The 21,843-nt window shown below is 40.2% G+C and overlaps 1 protein-coding gene across 1 annotated transcript; it reads left to right on the top strand.

Moving 5' to 3' along the window:
• The first annotated feature begins 1,874 nt into the window (after positions 1 to 1,874).
• Positions 1,875 to 21,843, top strand: LOC139202811 (occludin). The gene is made up of 9 exons (XM_070832395.1): positions 1,875 to 1,883; positions 6,441 to 7,029; positions 8,006 to 8,197; positions 8,814 to 8,981; positions 15,299 to 15,462; positions 17,809 to 18,027; positions 19,449 to 19,620; positions 20,082 to 20,123; positions 20,355 to 21,843. Exons 2-9 carry the CDS (start codon positions 6,460 to 6,462, stop codon positions 20,454 to 20,456), a joined length of 1,629 nt encoding a protein of 542 aa, XP_070688496.1. The 5' UTR covers positions 1,875 to 1,883; positions 6,441 to 6,459; the 3' UTR covers positions 20,457 to 21,843.

Genomic DNA, 21,843 nt, shown 5'->3' with positions numbered 1-21,843 from the left:
ACGAGACGCATGTTTGAAATATGATGTGATCCGACCTCTGCCTCAGCGTTCTGCTGTGAATGAAGCCGGATGTTTTCATTGACCTGGCAGCGATGGCGGTGCCGATCCAAAGAACTGAACTGGGTGAACTTGACTCCTCTTGAACATGTGGGTGTGTTTGTGTGTGTGGGAACTGTAATACAGTGCCTGACCATTATCATATGTACTGTTGGAGAAGAATAACCACTATTACACACTACAGGGAAAATAGAGAGACAGCAAAGATTTACATAAAGATTTCATTGTAATGATTCCTCCATGATCTTGCATCCTTCTGAAATTTAAAATAATTTAATAATGTTCAGATATTGTATGTTTTCATTTTTGCATGCAAACCCATAAATCAGTCAGCTACACATGTCTGTGATTTGAATTCATTAAAAATCAGTTTTATAAAATAAATTCCAATAGTTCCAACCATCATTTGTAAGTCCTGTTTTCTTTTGATGATTAGTTCTCTGCAGCCAGGACAAAAGTTTGTATATTACTCTCAAGCTTTGATTTGTCACCTTCTCTATTGTTGCCAATTTCTTGTTGTGTTTAAATGGTTCACTCTTTATTGTGCAGTCTCATTTTTTTCAAATCAAGAAAAGGAAATCCCAGCCCAGTGCATCTAGCAAGAAAATCATAATGTACATCAGCTATTTTCTCTTATAAAGAAGGACGTAAACCCTTTTGGGGTAATGCAACTAAATGTATACATTGAAACAGCCTTGTGAGACAGATGAAATACTAACTGTAACAAAAGGAGAGCGAGAAACAAAAAGTAGGGACCAGTGAGGACAAAAGAAAAGGCCATGGATTTATTGTAAATGAGAGATCAACACTGAGAAGCAACCAAGTTAAATATTTTATCTTAGGAAAAACATTTTCTAGTATTACCATCAAATCTGACTTTACATGTGTTTTTGTCGTCTGTTACAAGTGCACGGACCAAATCAGAAAAGAAAGCTTTCATCTGCTCCGTCTCCGTCTGTCAGGCTATAAACTAGTTGTCTATGTCTGTAGGTATTTTAGTCATTTCTACAGTTTAGTGCACATCTTTTAAGTTCTATATTTCCTTGTTCTGTGTTCCTTATTCTTGTTTTCCCTGTAATATCTGCACTGCTTTCTTGTCCAGGTCTCCCTTAGCAATCATTGATCTCAAAGGAACTAATGGTTAGAAAATGGGTTAAACTGAATAAAAATGTCTAAAGATGAACTTCATAACATCTATCTATCTATCTATCTATCTATCTATCTATCTATCTATCTATCTATCTATCTATCTATCTATCTATCTATCTATCTATCTATTAAACATACAGATATTTACAATACATAGCATAAGAAAAATAATGTAAAATGTGTTCAATAAATCTCTTTTCTTAATATTGACAGATCATTTTAACAGGAATAATAATAATGCTTGTTTTGTTTGTGTGTGTGTGTGTGTAAAACTGTAATCACTCCCCCCCCAGTTTTCCCCGTTAAAATGTTTGCAGCTACTTTGAAGCACTATATTGTCCGGCGGAAGCTGTGACCCGCAGAAAGCCCGACCCCTGGCGGCAGAAGCCCGGCGGTGTAGTGCGGCCGGCGGGCCTCATCACCGCGCACAGGCGGGACAAAGCACTTGTTCAGAGGCAGCGGAGTGAGAAGGAGCCGCGGTGTCCGTCTGTGCCTGGAACAGAAGCTTTTTAAAGTTATCCTCCAAGAAAAGACCTCCACCTCCACGCCGACACACAAACTTCTCATCTTCCTACGGATTCAGTAGTTTCTTTTTCATCCTCCACTGCTCCAAACTTCCAGAGGAAAGAAGAAAGACCGACGGTGGTCACTTTTCATTCCCCTTCATCGGTCCGCAGGTAAGACAACACGAAGGAAGGAGGTGATTTAAGGTGATTTTCAGAGCAGCATTTAGAGTTTTTACACCAGACTGAACTTTATTTTATGTGTTTCAACAAGTTGTTCAAAGTTAAGTTGGTGTTTAAGGTAAAAGGGCTTCAGTAATAACGGTATATTTGCACTAACGGTAACAACAGGTGGGACCCCTCATCGTGTTTCTCAATAACAGAACAGTCAGTTAGCTAAAAACATTACTGATTGATAACTACGGTTTGTTTTTGATTATAAAAAGAATCGGGTTCAAACGATTTACACCAGAAATCTGACAAAATCAGTAAAACCTACCTCCATAACGGAGACTTTAGCTTAATGCTCGTTGATTTAAGCTAATTGTGGCTGCAAGCATGAACATTAGCCAAACAGTGATCAATAACGTAAACAGAAAGTTAACCCCACTGACAAAATCACAGCAGGTTTTTTTTTTTTTTTTTTGATGATGATGATGTTAAAGGTTTGTTTACTTTACTACTGATCGAAACTAAAGTATTTAAAGCACATACAATGCCCCAAATATAACTCATATATGTACTTTAATCACTTTTTTGGGAAGGAAAATGACTAATTTTGTGAGGTTTTGTGTTGTAAAGTTCTTGGTAATGATTTATTAACTACTCTTAGCTGCCAGCTTGTTCAGTACACCCGGATAAAACTAATGTAGTCCAGCACAGATCTGTCGATCATTTCGATTAATCGCTTAGTTGTTGTTTTGTTTTTTTTACCATAAAATGTCAGAAAGTCGTGAAAAATTTTGATTTCTTTTTCCTAAAGTACAAGGTGACGTCCTCAAATGTTTTGTTTTGTCCACAACCTAAAGATACTAAAAGTTTGCTGTCACAGGGAGGTAAAGAAACCAGAAAATATTCACTTTTTTTTTTTTCCTGAAAATTGGCTCAAAACTATTAATCATCAAAATACTTGCAGCTCCATCCAATATGGATCCTTACAGCAAATATGGTAAGTGAGCACCACTGGAGTATAAAACACAGTTCACTCGTAACAAATTATGCATAAAATGCTTCAAATTAACAAAAAAACTTTAAAGTACAAACAAAACACTGTTGGGCATGTTTGTGTTCGGTTTTAGATATTTAGTCTACCCTCATTGGTACAGATTGAACTGGCATGGACACAGTATTACAATATTATAACATCAACAACACCACAGTCCCCTAAATGACAATTAGGTTGAATCACCATCTCTGTGAACAGTTTCTGTATTAATGTGCATTAGCATTAGATCAGTGCACCTAAAACTGAGTGCACATCAGCCTGTTTTACTGAGTTTTTTTTTTATGGTACAGGAGATTTTTCAGTGGGGTGATTTTGGGCAGGAAGTCTTGGCTGACTCCTGTGTGTGTGCCAGTGGGTCCCAGCCTACATGGGGCAGGGGCCTAATTGTTTTTGACAGATGTGAGACATGTGACTGTATGACTGGAATTCCTTTATCAGCAGCAGATGATAGAGTCTCTGTGTTGTAGTGGAGCTCAGGCTGCGGCTGGTGGGTGTCTGACCTGACCTGTGACTGTGGTCCAAAGGCTGCGCTTTCTGCTCAGCCTTATAATGAGATTTACGAGCCAGTTTTAGTCAAATACCACTGTATTACTACGACTACTACTACTATTACTACTTCTGCTACCGCTACGATTGCCGCCATGCTTCTGCTGCTACTGCAAATGCTTTGAGTAAAAGTTCTCTATACTGTGTTAAAGGAATTTGCCGCATAATAAGTGAAAGTCTTCCCCTTAATGAGTAAATGTCCCTAATAAGTCTTTGTGTTTTCAGTGGGCAAGACCTCAGCTAAGAGTTTTTTCCATTAATAATTATGCATAATTGAGCTTCTTGTGCAATGAACTGTCAAAAAATCGTGGAAAATGCTCATTGTAATAGCCCAAGTTTCTGCCAAAATGCCTTGTTTTGTCCTACTTATTCAGTCCAAAACCAAAAGATATTCTGTTTATGAAAATGTTGCCAAAAGAACAAGCAGCTCATTAAGTTTTTTCTTACATTTGAGAAGCTGGAAATGTTTGGCATTTTGTTCCTGACAAATGATTTCAATTATTGCAGCTCTAGTTTGTTTAATACTTAAGGAATAATACAAAGTTTTCAGCTCAAATTTTGCTCTTCTACAGGTTTAGAGGAGTTTAAGATTTAGATTTTGAAGATTTTAAAGCCTTTGATTCCTCTGTACACTGGCAAAACCCAGTTTGGGCACAAAATGTTCTACTTTTCCATTTGTTATGAAGCAGAAAAGGGACTATTTAACAGGTTTGTGAAGCCTTGGGAGGCAGAACTCACAGTTGTTTGGTCCCTCTCAGTGTAATTTCACTGCTCAGAAATGGCCTGAGCTGCAGATTATTTCCTGCCAGTTATCATAATATATTGAAACACAGCAGCGGAGTATAAAGTAAGACCCACTGGCTTACCGACAGCCTGCTGATCAACAACACAGGACACCTGACACTGCTGCACGCAGCATACCCATCCACCTGTCTCCCCCCCGCCTGTCTGTCTCTTTCTCCTGCATCGCTCACTCAGGAGCAGCACAGAGGAGCCCTTGTTTGATCCTCCCTGGACAGTGCCCCAATTTTCTTTTTTTCTTCTTCTTCTTTTTTTTTTTTTTTACCCCAACTCCATGGCAACACTGTTCCCGTGACGAGCAGCCTTGACTTTTGCCCCTCCTGCTCCTCAAACAAAGGCAAGAAGTTATGGAGGGAGGGAGACAAGAGAGAGTTGGGGGACAGGGGAATTGTGAGGGGGGATGAAGGATATGTAGGAATGAGGGAGGGAATAATGGGAAGGTGTCTGGGATGGAGGCTCTGAGGCGAGACCTCTTCTGCTGTGTGTGCCAGAGTCCCATAAAGAGGGGAGAGTTATTACCCGGGACTGTGAGCTGTGGGCAGTGCCAGTCTGTCTGTCTGTCTCTCTGTTTGTCTGTCTCTCTGTCTTTCTGTCTGTCTGTATGTCTGAGTCTCTGAATGGTCAGAGACACACAACATCTTGGCTGTTACCGCCCTCACAATCCCACCAAGGTGCCTGAGCAGGAGATATATGTACAGTCAGTGGTGTGGTGCCACTGCAAAACACAGAAATGTACTAATGAAACCTTTGATAATTAATTAGAGCTAAAAATATATGAATTGTCGTCTTATTAATCAGTTTGTCTATAAAATGTCAGTACACAGTATAAAAAAATGCTCATAACAATAACCCAGAGCTGGAGGTGACATATTCAAATTACTTGGTTTGCTTAACTTACAGTTAAAAACTAAAGGATATTCAGTTTATTAAAGAAAGCATCAAATCCCTCATGTTTGACAAGCTGGAACCAGAGAATATTTGTCATTTTTGATATTTAAAAAATGAATCAAATCAAAATAGTTGCTGATTAATTTTGTGACAGTTGCGTCATTAAATAACCAACTACTTTGCTCTCAGATGAATCGACAAGTCAATAGACAGAAAATGTACCTGCAACAAGCAAAATTCCCAAATGTTCTCCTGCCTCTCAAAAGTGAGAATTTGCAGTTTTGTATATTGAAAGCTTCATATCTTTGTGCGTTGATCTGACAAAACAAGTAAAGTAAAACAAACTCTGGGAACATGGGGGAAATTTTTCACTATTTTATTTTATTTTTACATTTTATGTTGTAATCAAAAGAGAATAGATTAATAGATTAAAAAAAAGTCATAATATCTTGCACCCCTCGGATTAATGAATTAATGAATATATTGTCATGCACTTTAGCAACACATGATATGTTACAATCTGTTACAAGCACACTGCTCTCAGCATTGTTTTCATTTCAGGCTGAGATTTGAGTTGACAAATAAGGAAAACGTAAATGCCTTTCACCGTAACATGTAGGCAGCCCACTCCCTGTAGATCTCTATGTAGAAGAATGGGCATTGTCAACTCATATACACAGTGGCCTTGGATATCTCTCTGTTAGATTTGTAGCAGAAAGAAAAGAAAACAAAAAACCAAAAGTAGCTGGAGGGCGGGATGTAAAATGTTCAAAGTCAGGCTGGACATTGTGGGGGCTGGAGAGACTCCTACAGCCTGTGAAGAGGCAAAAAGGAAAGTATTGTTTGGCTGCACTCCCTGTCCTGGTACCGACATCTCCACACTCATTCTGACTTTGCTGGTTCAGAGACCTCAAAGCTAAGGTCATTCCTCTAATATTTCTATTTTCTGTTAACGAAGAGAAAGCTGTTCTGATCTAGTGACATGATATGATATGAGACCTAACCTAATTTACTCAACCTATAGTCAGGAGAAAATTGCACAAACAAGCCGAGCCTGTGCCCTCATAAGTCACACTCCCTTGGAAATGGTAAAACATTTACACTGTTCTGTTACTAAGCCTCATTACCAAAGACAGTCACGCCTAACTTTCCCATATCTCCACCGAGCATTACTCATATCAGTACTGCTGAAAAACAGAGGCGGACTCTTTCCACCTTTCTGCAGTGCGCTTTGCTCTCTCAGCTTTCTATTTTTTTGTTTTTCTTCACAGTTTCGGACATCTTTTAGCAATGTTTGACAAGCAGCAGTACGAGAGTCCACCTGTCTACAGCCCGCCATCCAACAAGGGCTTCGGCCCTCCAGGCAGCTTCAACGCCCCTCAGAGCGATTACAACGCATACCCACCTCCGCCGGGATCTTACTACATCGAGGAGAAGCCGCAGCACTTCTACAAATGGCTGTCGCCTCCAGGGATCATCAAGGCCATGATGGCCACGGTGATCGTGTTGTGTGTGGCGATATTTGCCTGCGTAGCTTCCACTCTCATGTGGGACATGCAGTATGGAATGGGAATGGGAATGGGAATGGGAATGGGCTACGGCAGTGGATACGGCGGTGGCAGCTACGGTTCAGGATACGGTGGCTATGGAGGTTACGGAGGTTACGGAGGCTACGGCAGCAGCTACGGCTCTTACATCTCACCTTACTCAGCCAAAACTGCCATGATTGCCATGGCAGCCATTAACTTCATAGGGGCGCTTGCCTTCTTCATCAGCAGCTTCTCTAAATCCAACACCGTCCGCAGTAGGAAGTTCTTTCTGGCCATCCTAATAGGCAGCATCATCATGGCAGTCCTGGAGGTAAGACTCATTCACATTTTCATCTCATGGCTTCTTTGTGTTCATGCTCTCCCACATCTCTGTCATTTGTAGAGATTAATTCATTGGAAGCACAAAATTTCTCTGTAGAGGAACAAAAGAGCAGCATTTTATAGAAATCACAGTGGTACTTAAGTGTCTTTAAATTCAGCCTGAAGACTCACTAAATAAGTAAAATAATAAAAGTAATAATAGATCGGCTTACACATATATGGCTCCACATTGTAGGTGTTTTAAAATTATGTGTGAGAAATTTGGTTTGTACTTTACACCGGCAGCATTACATTAGCATTTTCCAGCTGAAACATCTCACACTTCCCACATCCTAACTAACACTGAAAACGCCTAGCTCTGTTATGTATGGCATTTATATGTGCATGTTTTTGAAAAACCCTGAATACCAGAAGTATAATCTGAAACAGGACTCAGTTGAACTCTGTTCAGATCCCAGTGCTGTATTCACTGAGCCACTAAAAACACATGTCCACACACGTTTGTCCAAGTGTGTTTAGTACACAGTGTAATGATATTGTAGATCCAAATATGAAAGGACACTAGTCTTTCTGGGATCAAGTGTGTTAATTTTATTCCAGCCTGCTGGAGCCTTAGAGTGTAAAGATATTCAGTATGGAAAGAGAAAGAGCTCAAGAAAATGACATTTATATACATTGGCTGGACTTTCTCTTATTAAATCTCAACCCTTTGGTTTTTATTTTTACATCAGGGCTTTCTATTCTCCTGCTCTTAAATAATTCCAGAAATGTCCATTTCTGATTGAAGTAGAGTATTTTTTTTTCAAATTCAGTGTAGATACAGGCTACATGACCGGCTACATGAACCGACAGTGTTATCTTAGTCAGAATTCGAATCGAATCGAATCGAAATCGAATAGTGAGTAGCACAACAATAATTAATATCAGTAAGACTGTGTGCTAATGCTGTGTGTTTTTTTTTCCAGGGCATCATCAGCATTGTGTATATAGTCGGGGTGAACCCCATGGCCCAGGGCTCCTCCAGCATGATGTACAACCCCATGCTTATGATGTGCCAGAACCTCTACCAGACCAGCTACTCACAGATGGGGGGAGTGGGAGGCTTCCCCATGTACAACCAGTATCTCTACCACTACTGCTTTGTGGACCCACAGGAGGTTTGTAGCTTTTCCTGTTGATATTTAGTAGATGTCAAGGGCAGACTCAGTGTTTGGTTAGGGTTAAGACCCTCTGTAGGATAATTTCAGGCAGATGTAGTAGTCTAGCAATGGCCTCATTTGAATATTTATAACATGATAAATTGATTGGGCTAGATGAGTAACTGTAATAGTTTCTGTGAAAGGTATTTTGAGCTGGATGAGAAATGAAGACCACAAAATATATTTTCAATTCAGACTGCAAGATTCGAAGGACCACAGATCAAAAAAATTAGGTATAATTAATGTAATTTAAACGCTTTGGTTTTACGTTAGTGTCATACATCAACAGTTGTGTATAAAGCTGTTATGTGGGAAAAGTGAGATAAATCTGGACTCGGAAAGCATATTGTAGCCTCTCATTATCAGTTTTGTTCTGTTTTGTAATGGCGCCTGTTATCATGAAGCATTTGTTGTATTCTTGGGTACATGGAGCCACAAATTGTGATATGCATTTCTCCTAATGATGTCAAGTGTGTAATTGTGTACTTTTTGTACCAGGATAAACCAGCTCTATCTTACTGCTTATCTCCTTGACAACTTTGCAATTTTTATTCTCTTGTCCTTGCTTTTCTAGGGAATTGCCATGGTGTGCGGATTCCTGGTTGTCATTGCGTTTAGTGTTGCGGCTTTCTTTGCACACAAAACAAGAGGGAAGATCTGGCGCTACGGGAAACCGAACATCTACTGGGAGGAGCCTCTTGTTGGCGGGAAGGCCTCAGAGGGCAGAGACGTAGAGGAATGGGTAAGAGACAACAGGATGGTAGTCACAGCTTAATAAGACTGGACTTACATGGGATTTACAAAGAAAAATCACATTTGACCCTAACTGACCCTGAGTTTGTGCAGACACAGCTTGCAGTCAAAAGAACGGGGTCACAGAGAGTTTAAATCCAGCCTACGGAAAATTGATGGAGCACAATGTTCACCAACGGATTTGGTGACATGGTGCAATGATCAACTACGGTGTTTTTTCTGCACTGAAGCAGGTAGTTTGGAAAGTATAGAATCTGATCATGGTCATTTCCAGGTCTCAATAATTAAGGAAAAATATTTGTATTTCCAGACTATTGCCTTTGTTCTGTTTTCTAAAGTATTAAAATCAGAATATCTAAAAATAAATTGATCATTCAAGCATTTTCATGGCACTTAGTGCAGCCAAAATGTTTACCTCTGTGTGAGAGAGGGCTTGCCTGAGCCAGCTGTCATCGAAACTAAGGCAAGAGGTTTTGCATGTGACTTAACACACACTCCTGCGCAGAGCCTCCTGTATGCCTGCACGTCACAGTCTGCAAAACAGCCCTATGCCCCATAAATGTACCGGATCCAGACGCTCAGAACCAAATTAGTTGGTAGTTAGTAGTAGTTCGTTAGTTAGATTCAAGATTCAAGATGTTTGTTGTCATATGCACAGAAAACCAGACAGTTACACTGTACAATGAAATTCTTACTCTGCAGGTACCCCTATCACCGAGCAAATACAATCTAGGTAACATTCTAAAATTTAAAATAAAAGGGTCTAAATGAATAAATAAATATAAGTAAGCAGAGTATGATAAACTATAACTATACAACACCTGAGCCAGCAGCAGCAGTGGTCGTAAAGTGCACTGTGCGTGATGTAAACTTTGGTGGAAGTGTTTACAGCCAGAACATAAAGTGCATTTTACATGTAAACAGAAAGATAACAGTATGGATTTTAAAGTGCATGTTCAGTTAGTTAGTCCGTTTCAGTGTGAGTGTATGTGGGATTCATTCACAAGCCTGATGGCTTGTGGAAAGAAACTCTTCGTAAGGCGAGTCGTCCTTTCACACTTCTGTAGAGCTTGCCTGATGGCAGCAGTGTGAAGAGGCTGTGTTGGGGGTGTGATCCGTCATTAATGAGGACCCTGGTCCGGTAAGTGTCCTGCAGCGTGGGGAAGGCAGCACCAGAGATGTGCTGTGCTGTCTTGATCACCCGCTGGAGAGCCTTCCTCTCCTGAGCTGTGCAGTTCCCGTACCACACAGTGATGGAGCTACTCAGGAAGTTAGACAGAATCTTGGCTGGCATGCCAAACTCAGACTCAACTCCTCAGTCTCCTCAGAAAACACAGTCGCTGCTGGGCCTTCTTGATGGTTAGTTAGTAGAAAATGCAGCAGTTACTTGTATGAATTGCATACATACAACACAAAACATCACAAATACACAAATAGTAGGCTTGTCTGAAAATCATTGAGCATTATGCAGTGATGATGAAGTGATGAAGAAAAGTAAACAAACTGTTATTTGTTTATAAGGAAGCCACTCCTGTATGCCTGCGGTCATCGTCGTTTCCATGGACACAGTGAATAAACAAGGCTTCACAGACGCTGTGAAAATTGATTGATTATCCAATTTTTTTCAGCTACTTTTCAGTTCATATTGCTAAAAGACACAGATGTTTGACAGTGGTCCAACGTTGGACTGGACTGGACTGAACGGCCACAATTGTGGGTAAATGCAAATTTTGGAAGGACTGGCTTGACAATCTAGTACAAAAAATATAACGTCTAGTAACATACATGTCAACAGCTGGATTTTAAAACCATTTAATTACATGATAAACATCTAGCTATTTGCGCTCAGATCCCAAATGTGGTCCGAAAAGTCTACAGAGAACTTTGGAAATGTATGTGAGTGAAAATGTTTAGGAAACCTGTACGTGTCAAATTAGTTTCCAAACAAGGTAAGCAGGCAGGTCATCAGTGAGGTAGTCATCCTGCTAAGGTAGTCATCAGTTATAAAGATAGGTTAGGTGGTTGCGGTGATGCAGATGCAGTAAATAGCCGAGCTGAGACTTGCACATTCTCGAGGCCGGTTTGTATGCTTATGCTATTTTTGACAGCTGCACAACAGAACCAGATGTACTTTGCAGTGTTGTTCAGCAGTTTAAGTCTCTTATATGTTTTCATTGGTTGTCTTAATGAGTTGAAAGTCCAAAAGGAGCGTCTTATATGGATCTTTATCAGTTTCTAAGATCCAGCAGGGAAACAATCACACTACCTTAACAGTGTTTCCTTTGACTGAGTCACTTTGTTCAGGGTCAGGGCTGATAGCAGTCAGTCAGTGTTTGCTCATGGTCTACTACCTGGTTTCACTCTGAGTAATCATTAACCACCTGAGAAGATAGTAAGCAGGCAGGTGGTTTCTAGAGAGCCTGCCTTCGGGTTTTTAAATGTCAACATCACAGCAGTCATGTGGGACCGTTACCTGAGATATCAGTTGATCATTGACCAGCAACTTTTCAAATGATGCCTGTTTCATATAATCTAACAGAAGACAAAAGTCTTTGTGGCTATAAACAGCACTAACAGAATAGTTCTGGTAAACAAGGTTTAAAACACCAGCATGTCTATGCACTCTTTTGTAAGCTTTTTTCCCAGCTTTTTTTTTTATCTTAAAACTAAATGAACCCTGGGTGTATAGAATATTTCTTTTCTCTACACAAAGTAATAAAGCATGCTCCACAATATCCAATGTTTTTTCAAACATTATGCAAGCGAGTGTCATCAAGAACACAAACCAATACACATACACACATGACATACACTACATATGTGCCATTTGCAAGTGAAAGAAATCAGAAAGCAGAAATCCTTGAAGTATGCAAGAAAGCAATTAGTAAGCCAAACTAAATACTGCTAGTTGATTTGTCCGTGTAACCCCCCGCTCATTCCTCTAATTCCTATGCTAAGTGCCATTGATAAGTCTTACAACACTCCCCTAGCCATGCCTAAGCATATGTATCTGTACTCTTTAGGGACTCAGACATCCTAGCTTAGCTCTGTGGTTTGATTGAATTAGTCAGACTGCAGCAAGTGCTCTGAGTAACAATTTATCTCTCGCGCTGACTGGACAGTACCAAAAGGAGCACTAAACAGACATGGTGTTAAACTGGATTATATAGAGCTGTTTGTTTTTGAGGGTTGTTGTCATTGCCTAGAACATGGCATCATGTACACGGAGGTGTACAAGCAGAGCCGAACAGACGAGACAAGCCCAGAGTGAATCTTATGACTAGCACCAGTGTCTGATAATGGAGCCATGCTCACTGACATCATCGGACTGATTGTAGGTACAGTAATGGAGTGTATACGTTTCACAATTCTAGATATACTTGATGTAGATATTGCTATAAAGAGTTAAAGATGTCTTGATGATTTAATGTCATTACAATCAGATCTTTCTGCATTCAGTCTTCAAGATTAAAACTTGTATGTAGGTTGTGGGACATATTTGACTCCTATTTACTGCTTGAGACATTATTCCTACAAAAGCAGGTCAGTGTGGCATTATAGTATGTATAGTCTTATTGGCCGACTGTACTATGGCTAACATACATAATTTATCTTTGTAACAGCCTCAATAAACAGGGATTCTTAGTGTGGTAGACTGGCGTCCTCATTTTCCTCTGCTATGACTAGCACCACTGTCTGACAGCGGAGCCGTGCTCACTTATGTCATTGGACTGATTGTAGGTACAGTGCTGACGTGTACAAATTTCACAATTCTTGACATATCTGTAAAAAGAGATACGAAGTAAGAGATATGCTTACATCATGTGCCAAACTGTACTATTGTACTATGGCTGACATACATATTTTATCTTTGTAACAGGGGCTCTTAGTGTGGTAGACGCCCTGTCCTCATTTTCCTCATAGTTCCAATGCTCCACGCTGCAGGTTATTTATTTCCTTCCCTTTATTTATTTCCTTCACTGCTGCACTACCTGCACACTGCATCTGTGCCACAAAAATGAGTCATTGAGTTTGTTTGGCTCCTTTAAACACAGGCCAGTGACAGTCTAAGCCTGTGGCCGGTTTTAGATTGGACCCATCTCTGTTGCTGAGCTCGGGGAGGCCTGGTATACTCTGTGTGATGACCTCACACACTGGCCTCATTCATGTGGCCCGGTGGGAGGGGGCTGCATTGTGTCTGCTGCATGAGGTCATCACAGTCGGTTTCTGCAGGGCTGTCTGTGTGCTGGAAACACTGAAGTGCTGCACACATGTAGAGTGAAGCGTCCCAGGCAGGTGGATTAAACATCCAAATAGAGTGAATGTGGTTTGAAGCAATAGCCTAACATTTTTATATAATACCGTCTGTGCTTTTAACAATTTAGAGTGATATTATATGAGAAACAAAATGTTTCTAGACTCTGGACAACAAAGGTTTTGTAATTCTTTCCTCCCAAGTGGTATCTCTGGTCTGAGTTTACTACTTTAATGTTAATTAACTAAAATGTTTTGCATTACTGACTCTTCTCTCTTCACAGAGGAACAGTGTAGAGTGGGGATGAAAGATTTGGGGAAAAATATCTAACTGCAATTTGTCTATAGTCCAATAGATTTAAACAGATTTTTTTCTTTTCAATATCAATTCATGCATATATTGGTTATCTAAATAGAATTAACCAAAAATATTTCCTGGATTCCTTTTTTCAAAGCTATCATTCAGAGACAACTTCTAGGTAAACTTAACCAGTTAAACTGCTCTAGCTACAGCTTGACTTAGAGACTATAGTTGTCTTTGCAGTCTTTTGCATTTTCACTCCAACAACACCAAATTTTTTATGCCTTTTACATCATGGCTCTCCTTGCCTCTGCTCAACTTTTCTTTCTTTTAGTGCATTCTGTCCTCATCCACATCCACTACTTCATCTCCTCCACGACTCTCTGACGTTCTTACTGTGCTTACATATGCTGCTCACTGCCCAGCGGCCTCTGTGCTGCACAGTGAGAGGGCATTGTTTGAATTCTTACATGAAGTGCAGTCTTCAAACGGGATTCTCCTGCAGCTGCAAGCAGGGCAACTCTCCCCCACCCAGGCGCCCCACCCACCATGATTATTGTTTTTTGGGGGCTAGGCTGATGTTAGGCCCTGCTCCTGCTCTGTGAGGAATTTAGGAGATTGCTTAGTAATGTACCACCCAAGACAGCAGGAAGGTAGATGTTTTGTATGGGTTTTATATAGTTAGGAAATAGTCAATTCTCAAGGACTGGTGCTGAAATACAAGTACAGTAAATATTAATGCCTTCTAGTTCTGCATGTTACTCCTGCTCTGCACAGTTATGTTATTTTTCTAGACATATGTTTTTTAAAATTAAAATCACTGCAGCCTTTGCCAGTGCTATTTTATATACCCAGACATTTGCGTGCTTAGAATTTAATCTTAGTTTAAAACCAGTTTACTTACTTCTACAATGAATCATTGAGTTGAGACCCGTTTAAAGTTCAGACTCCCTGCTTTGTGTGGAGGTCGTGTTTAAGGCATGCAATGATTGATAAATTTACTGGACCCAGCGGGAAGAGGTGACCACCCGTGAGGCCTTCATTGTGAGGAATTCCCTCACACAGGCTGTGTGACCTCACAGGAAAGACTTGGAAATACAGATTAAGAAGGATTTATTTACATGACAGACACTGTTTCCTTCAGTTTAGAAAGAAAGGAGGAGCACATCCGTTCCAGGTGTTCATGAAGACATAAGACAAGAGAAAGAAGTTAAAGCAAAGCTGGAACTATTGTGATATTTTCTGTGTATAGATTATAGCTTTATGGCTAACCTTTTTTTTTATTTATAAGGCTATTAGAAACAGACTTCAAATATGTGAAAACTTGATCAAGTGCTGTAAACAAGAGACCATTAATGCTCTCAAAGGTTTTTTCATGGTTAGTGTTCGGTTTATTTTGCAATTAGCCTTTAGTCATCTTGTGTTTTTGTTCTCTTGACCTTTTCAAGCACGGTGAATCAAGCAGATAAGCCTCATTTCACCGAGGAGTAGGACTGTGCCATCTAAAGACATGCCTGACTGCTCTCACAAACTTGGCACTAATTGCTACATTTTTGCCTATGGTGAAGAGATGGCTTTTCTCTTCTCCTAAGACCGAAGAGGAGAAAAATACTCTAATGACTAAATAACAGGAAATAACAGGATGTCAGTGAGAGAATGAGCCTGCAGTGAAATCTGGTCTTTGTGAATGCTTTAGTTGTTTGTTTGTGTTTGCTGAGTCTGTTCCTCCTGTTTCTTCCTGCCTGCCGTAGGTGAACAATGTGGAGGAAAGCCGCAGCGTTCAAGATGCCCCCACCCTGCTGGTGTCAGAGAAGGGAGGCGGGCTGCTCAACGCCTCAGCGAACAGTGTCATCTCCTACCCCCCAGCCAAGGTGGACAGCAGCTCCTATAATGAGGACACCTACGACAACAACGAGTAGGTGACCATGTGTATTCTCAGCCCCCTTTTCTATTGTACATGCAAATCAGATGAAGACTGATTTAATGTTTCTTAAAGCCACAGTGAAATTTAGAGCGTCTTCACCTGCTGCAATGTGACATATTTCTGAGTGAAACAAAAATGGCTATAAGAGCTCTTTTGAAAATGTGAACAAAGTTTTTGGATGAACAGACTTGGCCAGTTCCCCCAAATCACATTTGGGTGGATTTATTTATGTCCCACATAAATCATACAAAATAATATAATATAAAATATCATTATTTTTTTAATTTATGTTTGGCGTATAACAAGATATGACTGACCAGAATAAGATAAAATGTAATTTTTTTTTATTTTTAAGAAATATTTCAGCTGTGATCGGACAGGTGTGTCCATTAGCAGAATTACTTAAATTTTTTAGATAGTAATGTCTTTTAAAAAGATAACTACAACATTTGAGTTTATACACTCTTTATAAGACTCCACGCAAACAATGAACTTCTAAACACGTGACTCACACAAGCAATGTCTCATCACTGCTCTGCTTTAAAGCCTGTCAAAACATATTGCCCTACCCACAAACCGAGCTGAGTGTGTGTGACCTTTGAGCCCTTGTGGGATTAACTTTCCCTTGTTTTTTTCTCATGTTCATTGAAATCTCTGAGGAAGGGAAAAGCCAGGATGTTTGTGAACAAATGTGTTTGCTTTTCTTCATAGCAAGAAATTCTTAAGCACCTTGTTTTTGTTTGCATTAATGCCCTCTGGACTACGGTGTGCATCAGCCATTACAGTTTTTTAACATCTTACAGGGTTCATACATTCTCTTGAAAGTTTGCCAAATGCTTGATTTTAACTGTCAACTTTCCAAAGTTTGGAAATGGCTTGAATTTGAACATACTCTGTTAAAAGTGCTTCATTTTCAACATAATCTGGTGTATCATCTACAGAATTCCTCATGTAATCCCTAACAAGCATTAAATAATCCTGATCAAAACAAATCAAAGTTAATATAAACAGCAGGTAGACTAAAGCAAATTGACAAACACTGATTTCTGTGGTATAAAGAAATTCTGCACACAATGGCAGCTGTAGTAGCAATTTAGAAGTGATGATAAAGGACTCAAAAGTCTGGAAATTTCTGGTTTAGGTACCTTGAAAATACTTGAAAAGGGCTTGAATAAAAAGCTTTACAAACTCTGATCTCAGTACGTCTGAAAAAACAGGCTGAGCTTGTGTCAAAAATATCCTCTGAATGACCTGATTAGTTTGGACTTAAACTGTTGATGCTCGCAGACACAAGAACAAAATAATCAAATTTTTTGTAGCCACTGCAAGGATTTTGGCTCCGTTCAAAGTACAGAATATTATTATTTTGCTGATTTCCTCTGTCACAAAGTAAACATAGATGGCATTTTCATAAGCAGAAGAATGTTTGCCTGAAGACCTGCTCTGTACTCTTTGTTGTTGACCTAATGCAGCCTTTTTTGTAAGAATCTGTAATATCTGCACCGCTGGATTTGGATTCCTCTACAAATCCCTACAAACCTACAAAATGGAGCATGATTCCTCCTTCCTGTTATTAAAGAGCTGTACCTGCCTACTGGTCACTGTGAGCCCTCCTCATGGCACAGAGTCAAACCGGAGGCTGTGAGATAATAACCATTAGTGGTTCCAAGTGTTTAATTTCCTCCATATGGCATCTGTCTGCGCCACGTCAGTAGATATTTGTTTTCTTTGGTCACAGACAGTCTCACATTCACCTTTAGTTCTTGGTGTTATCTGGGCCACGATGTTGGTTGTGTAATTTTGCCTTTTGCTTAATTTGTTTCATATAATGTAGTTTTGTAATTTCCACATAGGATGGGAAATTGTTTTGTTTTTTTTTGCCCCAGCTTTTGCCTCTCAGACTGTATACAGGCTGCTTATATTATTGTTGGGCCTTTGAGGATGAATTAAAGCAAGACCCAGGGATGAAAAAAGGCAGTGAAGCTTTGTAGTAAAGATGCAAATACAGCATTATTTATGACGACTAATCAGGTCTCTCTCAGGGAAATTTAACTTTTAGCAGGGTTTGTGCATTAATAATACAGCCATTTACAATACATAAATCAATTTTTACTGTACTTTCACCAATATGAAAAGTGCAACAAACAATTTCATCATATTTGTTAGATTGATATAAGTAGAAACAGTGGGAGACACAGAACGCCAAACATAAACACACATTCCGCTCCCAGTCACCTATTTAACCTCATCAAAGTTTTATTTTTGATAAGTTTTCTGGTGGCTCCAGTGGAAGCCAGTCATGACAGACGTTTTGAAGATTTTGTTGTTGCCCTGCAGGTACTCAGAGAGGACCACCAGCCGGCCGTCAGAAGTGTTCTCCCATGGCGGACGTACCAGCTCCAGCCCTTCAGAGGAGACCGGCGGGGGACGGAAACCCTCTGCCAACAGGGGCAAGAGACGCAGACGCAACCCTGAGCTGGATGAGTCTCAGTATGAGACAGAATACACGACAGGAGGAGAGACAGGCAATGAACTTGATGGAGAAGAGTGGGAGAGGTGAGAATCAAGCTTCCGCAACAACTATTGTATCTCTATGCAGCTCATACACTCTGGATTAAAGATGGAAATGGAAAAAGGGAAAATTATTTCCAAAGAACGTAGAACGTAGATTACAGTTAAATACTGTCGCTCCCTCAGGACCAGACCTTAATACTTATATATGAAAAACATAACTGTAAGTCAGTGATTTACAGGAAAATGCAGCTAGGAGGTGGCTTTCAGACAGAAATATGCAGTTATAGAATAGTAAATAAAAAGATGTTAAAACAGCAAAGTGGGGAAAGAGCTCTACAGTCAGTCAGTGCATGCCTCAGTCTGTCCAGGAGAGTAGTTAATCCTCTGAGGCATGCCACTTCACATGGGTTTAACTCAGGCACAGTGAGAGAATTGGGCCAAAGGTACAAAACATGGGAGTCAATGTAGTTTATGAGAAAGTCGTTATATTGGGCCGCGGTTCGATTGGCCCAGACTTTAACAAATATACCAGAGGGAGACATGAAGCCAAACACACCATTACTGAAATCAGCACTTACAGTGTACCTCATTGGCCTGTGCACTGTGTTCCTGTGGTTCAGGAGTGAACCTGATAGCCTGAAGGTGAAGGTGGTATGGTGTTCTCAAGTGATGTAGGGAATCATACAGATTTAAGTGTAACATCACCTCCAAGTCTGAGCTGAAATCAATCAATCAGTATACTTTATTAATCCCCGAGGGGAAATGCACCCACTGCAAATGCTAGAAAATGGGAAAGAGATGTAAAGAGCTGGGAGGGCAGAAAAAGCGACATATCATTAGGCACCTATGCCACAGAGGACTCTTTTGAAATAGGGGACTTTCCCCCTCCAGAATCCCCTGAAGCGACATCATAGTCTTGTGCTGAATCAATTCGAGCCTTTGGCTCCAGCTCCAGTCATGCCCAAAGCTGGAGAGAGAGCTCAGCTTTCTCTCCAGAGATGTCTCCGTCTCTGTACTTCTGTGAACTTCTGTGACTGATGGCTCTGTAGTGTAGGGAGTAGTGACTTAACAAGCACGTTATTTAGAGGGCTGGTTAGTGGATGTTCTCAGAACAGCATAAACTGACCTGTGTATATTTAGAAATAAGCGTGGTTCCACAGAGTTGCGCGTTAACAACGTATAAACTTCATGACTTAGGCAGGTCCCAACTAATCGATCTCAGCATTGGCCTTGCAAGGTTCAAGCTGATTTAAAACAGTAGATGGTGTGTTGAGCCACACTCAACCCATGAAATGCAGATTGTTATATATTTAGTAAGAAATGTGGATATCAACACCAGCAGTGATGTGTTTCTTTACAGCACAGTCATATCATTTAGTTTACAGCTCAAAAAATGTATTTAAGTGTGCTGTATTTCTTTAATCTCTGACGCTGATCTTCTTCACCCCCTCCTCCTCCTCCAGTGCATACCCAGAGATAACATCTGATGCTGAGCGCCAAGACTATAAGAGGGAGTTTGATGCTGACCTTAAGGAATACAAGCGCCTGTGTACGGAGATGGACGACATTAATGATCATTTGAATAAACTCAGCCGGCAGCTGGACACGCTGGATGACACCTCTGCCAAATACCAGGTGAGAGAAAGGCTTCGCGGGACAAACATCCCAGTAAGGGAAGAAAATCAGGAATGGAATAAGGAAGATCATCCCCGTCTATTCTAACTCAAACAGTGGATGGAGATGATTAGATAAGACACGTGAATACAGAAGAAAGGTTTAAGGGGATTCTGCTGACATGGGGCACAATAGGAAGAATGGAAATCATTAAAATAAGAGTTCAACTCGCACCCATATCTTTTAGCATTTGCACAATCAGATTCTCAGGTGTGCCGTGACCTGATATCCAACATATCTGACTTAAAAAATGTTCCAGCTATGTGTCTCCTGCTACCCGACACAATTCTTTATGGCAGTGAATAGATACAAAGACCCAGATGGACACATTAAGACACAGAAACAGAATTATTCAGGAAAAGACAGTTTGTATGTGAAGGACACTGGAACATAACATATGTTTTTCCCTTGTGTTTCCACAGGCTGTAGCAGAGGAATATAATCAGCTGAAGGATCTGAAGCAGGTGAGGAGACATGTCTGATGATACGGTTTATAAATCAAACACCATTAAGACTTAATCACAAATACTACAGTAAGTATTTTATTCATATAAAGATTCTGTAGCTGCCTCTTGACGGTTTGTCATAGCTTTTATTATGTTTTTTTTAAAGCACAGGAGCCAACACTTTCACAGTCTACTGTTTTATGCACGTATATGTATTAAACGACTCATTTTTCTCCCTCTGCTCTGTAGACTCCGGACTACAAGTCTAAGAAGAAACAGTGCCGCAGGCTGAGACACAAACTGTTCCACATCAAACGCATGGTGAAGGACTACGACAAGAACCACTCATGAGTCCGCTGAGAGCCGACACTCAGCTCTGTGGTCTACGCAGCACACGCTCACAGACACAGGCCAAGACACACTCCCAAACACTACCAAGACTCTGTGGCACGCTGAGACCAAAGTTACCTGTACAGAACCAACACACACTGGACACACACGCTCACATAGGGAACATACTGTATGTTAATAACAATGATCTTGACTTGTGTTTTCCTTCTTTCACTCTCATCAGTTATGTTTAAAAAAAACTACTTTTTATGGAAGAAAATGGAAGCTCAGCTGCAGCCACTTCCCCATCAGACACTGCCATCTTTTTTTTCAAAGGTCGTTGTTCGCAGTGGTCAGCCGCTCGTGAGGGCCAGAGGGTGTGGCTGGAGAGAGGTTGTTTGAAAGTCACCTGGCCTTCAGTCACCTGAGAAAACACAGCGCTCCATTCCCGCAGCTCTGTTTGCTCGAAAGATTGGAAACTTTTCTTTGTTTTATCTCCACAGATAAGAGGTGGAACAGTATTGTAGAGAACGTAGTAATGGCTGAGACGGGTTGCTGGGTTTCTTCGCAAACAAATCTACAGTTTCTCTTAACCTTTGGCACGGCGTTATCTTTGTCACAAATGAACTTTAGGTATGCTTTTCTCATCTCATGCGTCAGTGTTTGTAACTAAGTTCAGCACTGGTCAAGTTAACCGCTCTATGTTGGCACCATGTGTGCATTTTATTTATGTACCGGCTTTTTGTCTAAACTGAGATTTTGATACTGATTGTCACAGATGCAGTGAGACCAAAAAGGGGAGGAAACGGCCGATGAGATATGTGTGCCATTGTTGTATTGTATATACTTGTAATGAATCCTATCATGTATCCAGAACAAATTTACAGTATCTGTTTATGAGATTCAGCATTTGTGATGGCATTATCTGTTATTTGTACATACTAAGGAGCCATAGTGGCTTGTTTTTAATCAGTGGTCATTCAAAGTGTGCTTCAGCTATGCAGATAAAGTAAAAACATTTCTTGTCACGCACGCTCCTCAACAAACTGGAAAACACTGTTTCTGTCACTGTCTATAAGCTACTCATCATTTTGTTTGATTCGTTGCCAATGAAAATGATCTTCTGCTGATTCCATGTGTGGTAATTTTTGTATTAATCCACCTAAAGTGTTTCGATCTAGAGTACTTTATGAAATTCTTTAGACACACTTTTGATTTGTCGTGCATTTGTATTTTTATGAAGAACGTTGTTGTCATTTTACAAACCATTTGCGAGCCATTTATTTTTGTATGAATTTATTTTCTTTGATGCTATTATAAGACCATTTTTTGTAACTGTGTACTTCCATGAGGCATTGATGTCTAAAAGTATTGAATGCAATAAGTAATAAACATTTCTAATTCTCTA

This window comes from Pempheris klunzingeri, chromosome 6 (assembly GCF_042242105.1).
Source record: "Pempheris klunzingeri isolate RE-2024b chromosome 6, fPemKlu1.hap1, whole genome shotgun sequence".
Taxonomy (NCBI): Eukaryota; Metazoa; Chordata; class Actinopteri; order Acropomatiformes; family Pempheridae; genus Pempheris; species Pempheris klunzingeri.
The sequence above is the reverse complement of the archived record's forward strand: the minus strand, read 5'-3'. Positions and strand labels throughout refer to the sequence as shown.

Bases quoted from the DNA above. Each gene is read 5' to 3' on its own strand.
- LOC139202811 (XM_070832395.1), top strand. From the start codon at position 6,460: ATGTTTGACAAGCAGCAGTACGAGAGTCCACCTGTCTACAGCCCGCCA. The intron at 8,198-8,813 runs GTTTGTAGCTTT...TTGCTTTTCTAG, and splicing joins GCTTTGTGGACCCACAGGAG to GGAATTGCCATGGTGTGCGG. The intron at 18,028-19,448 runs GTGAGAATCAAG...CTCCTCCTCCAG, and splicing joins GATGGAGAAGAGTGGGAGAG to TGCATACCCAGAGATAACAT.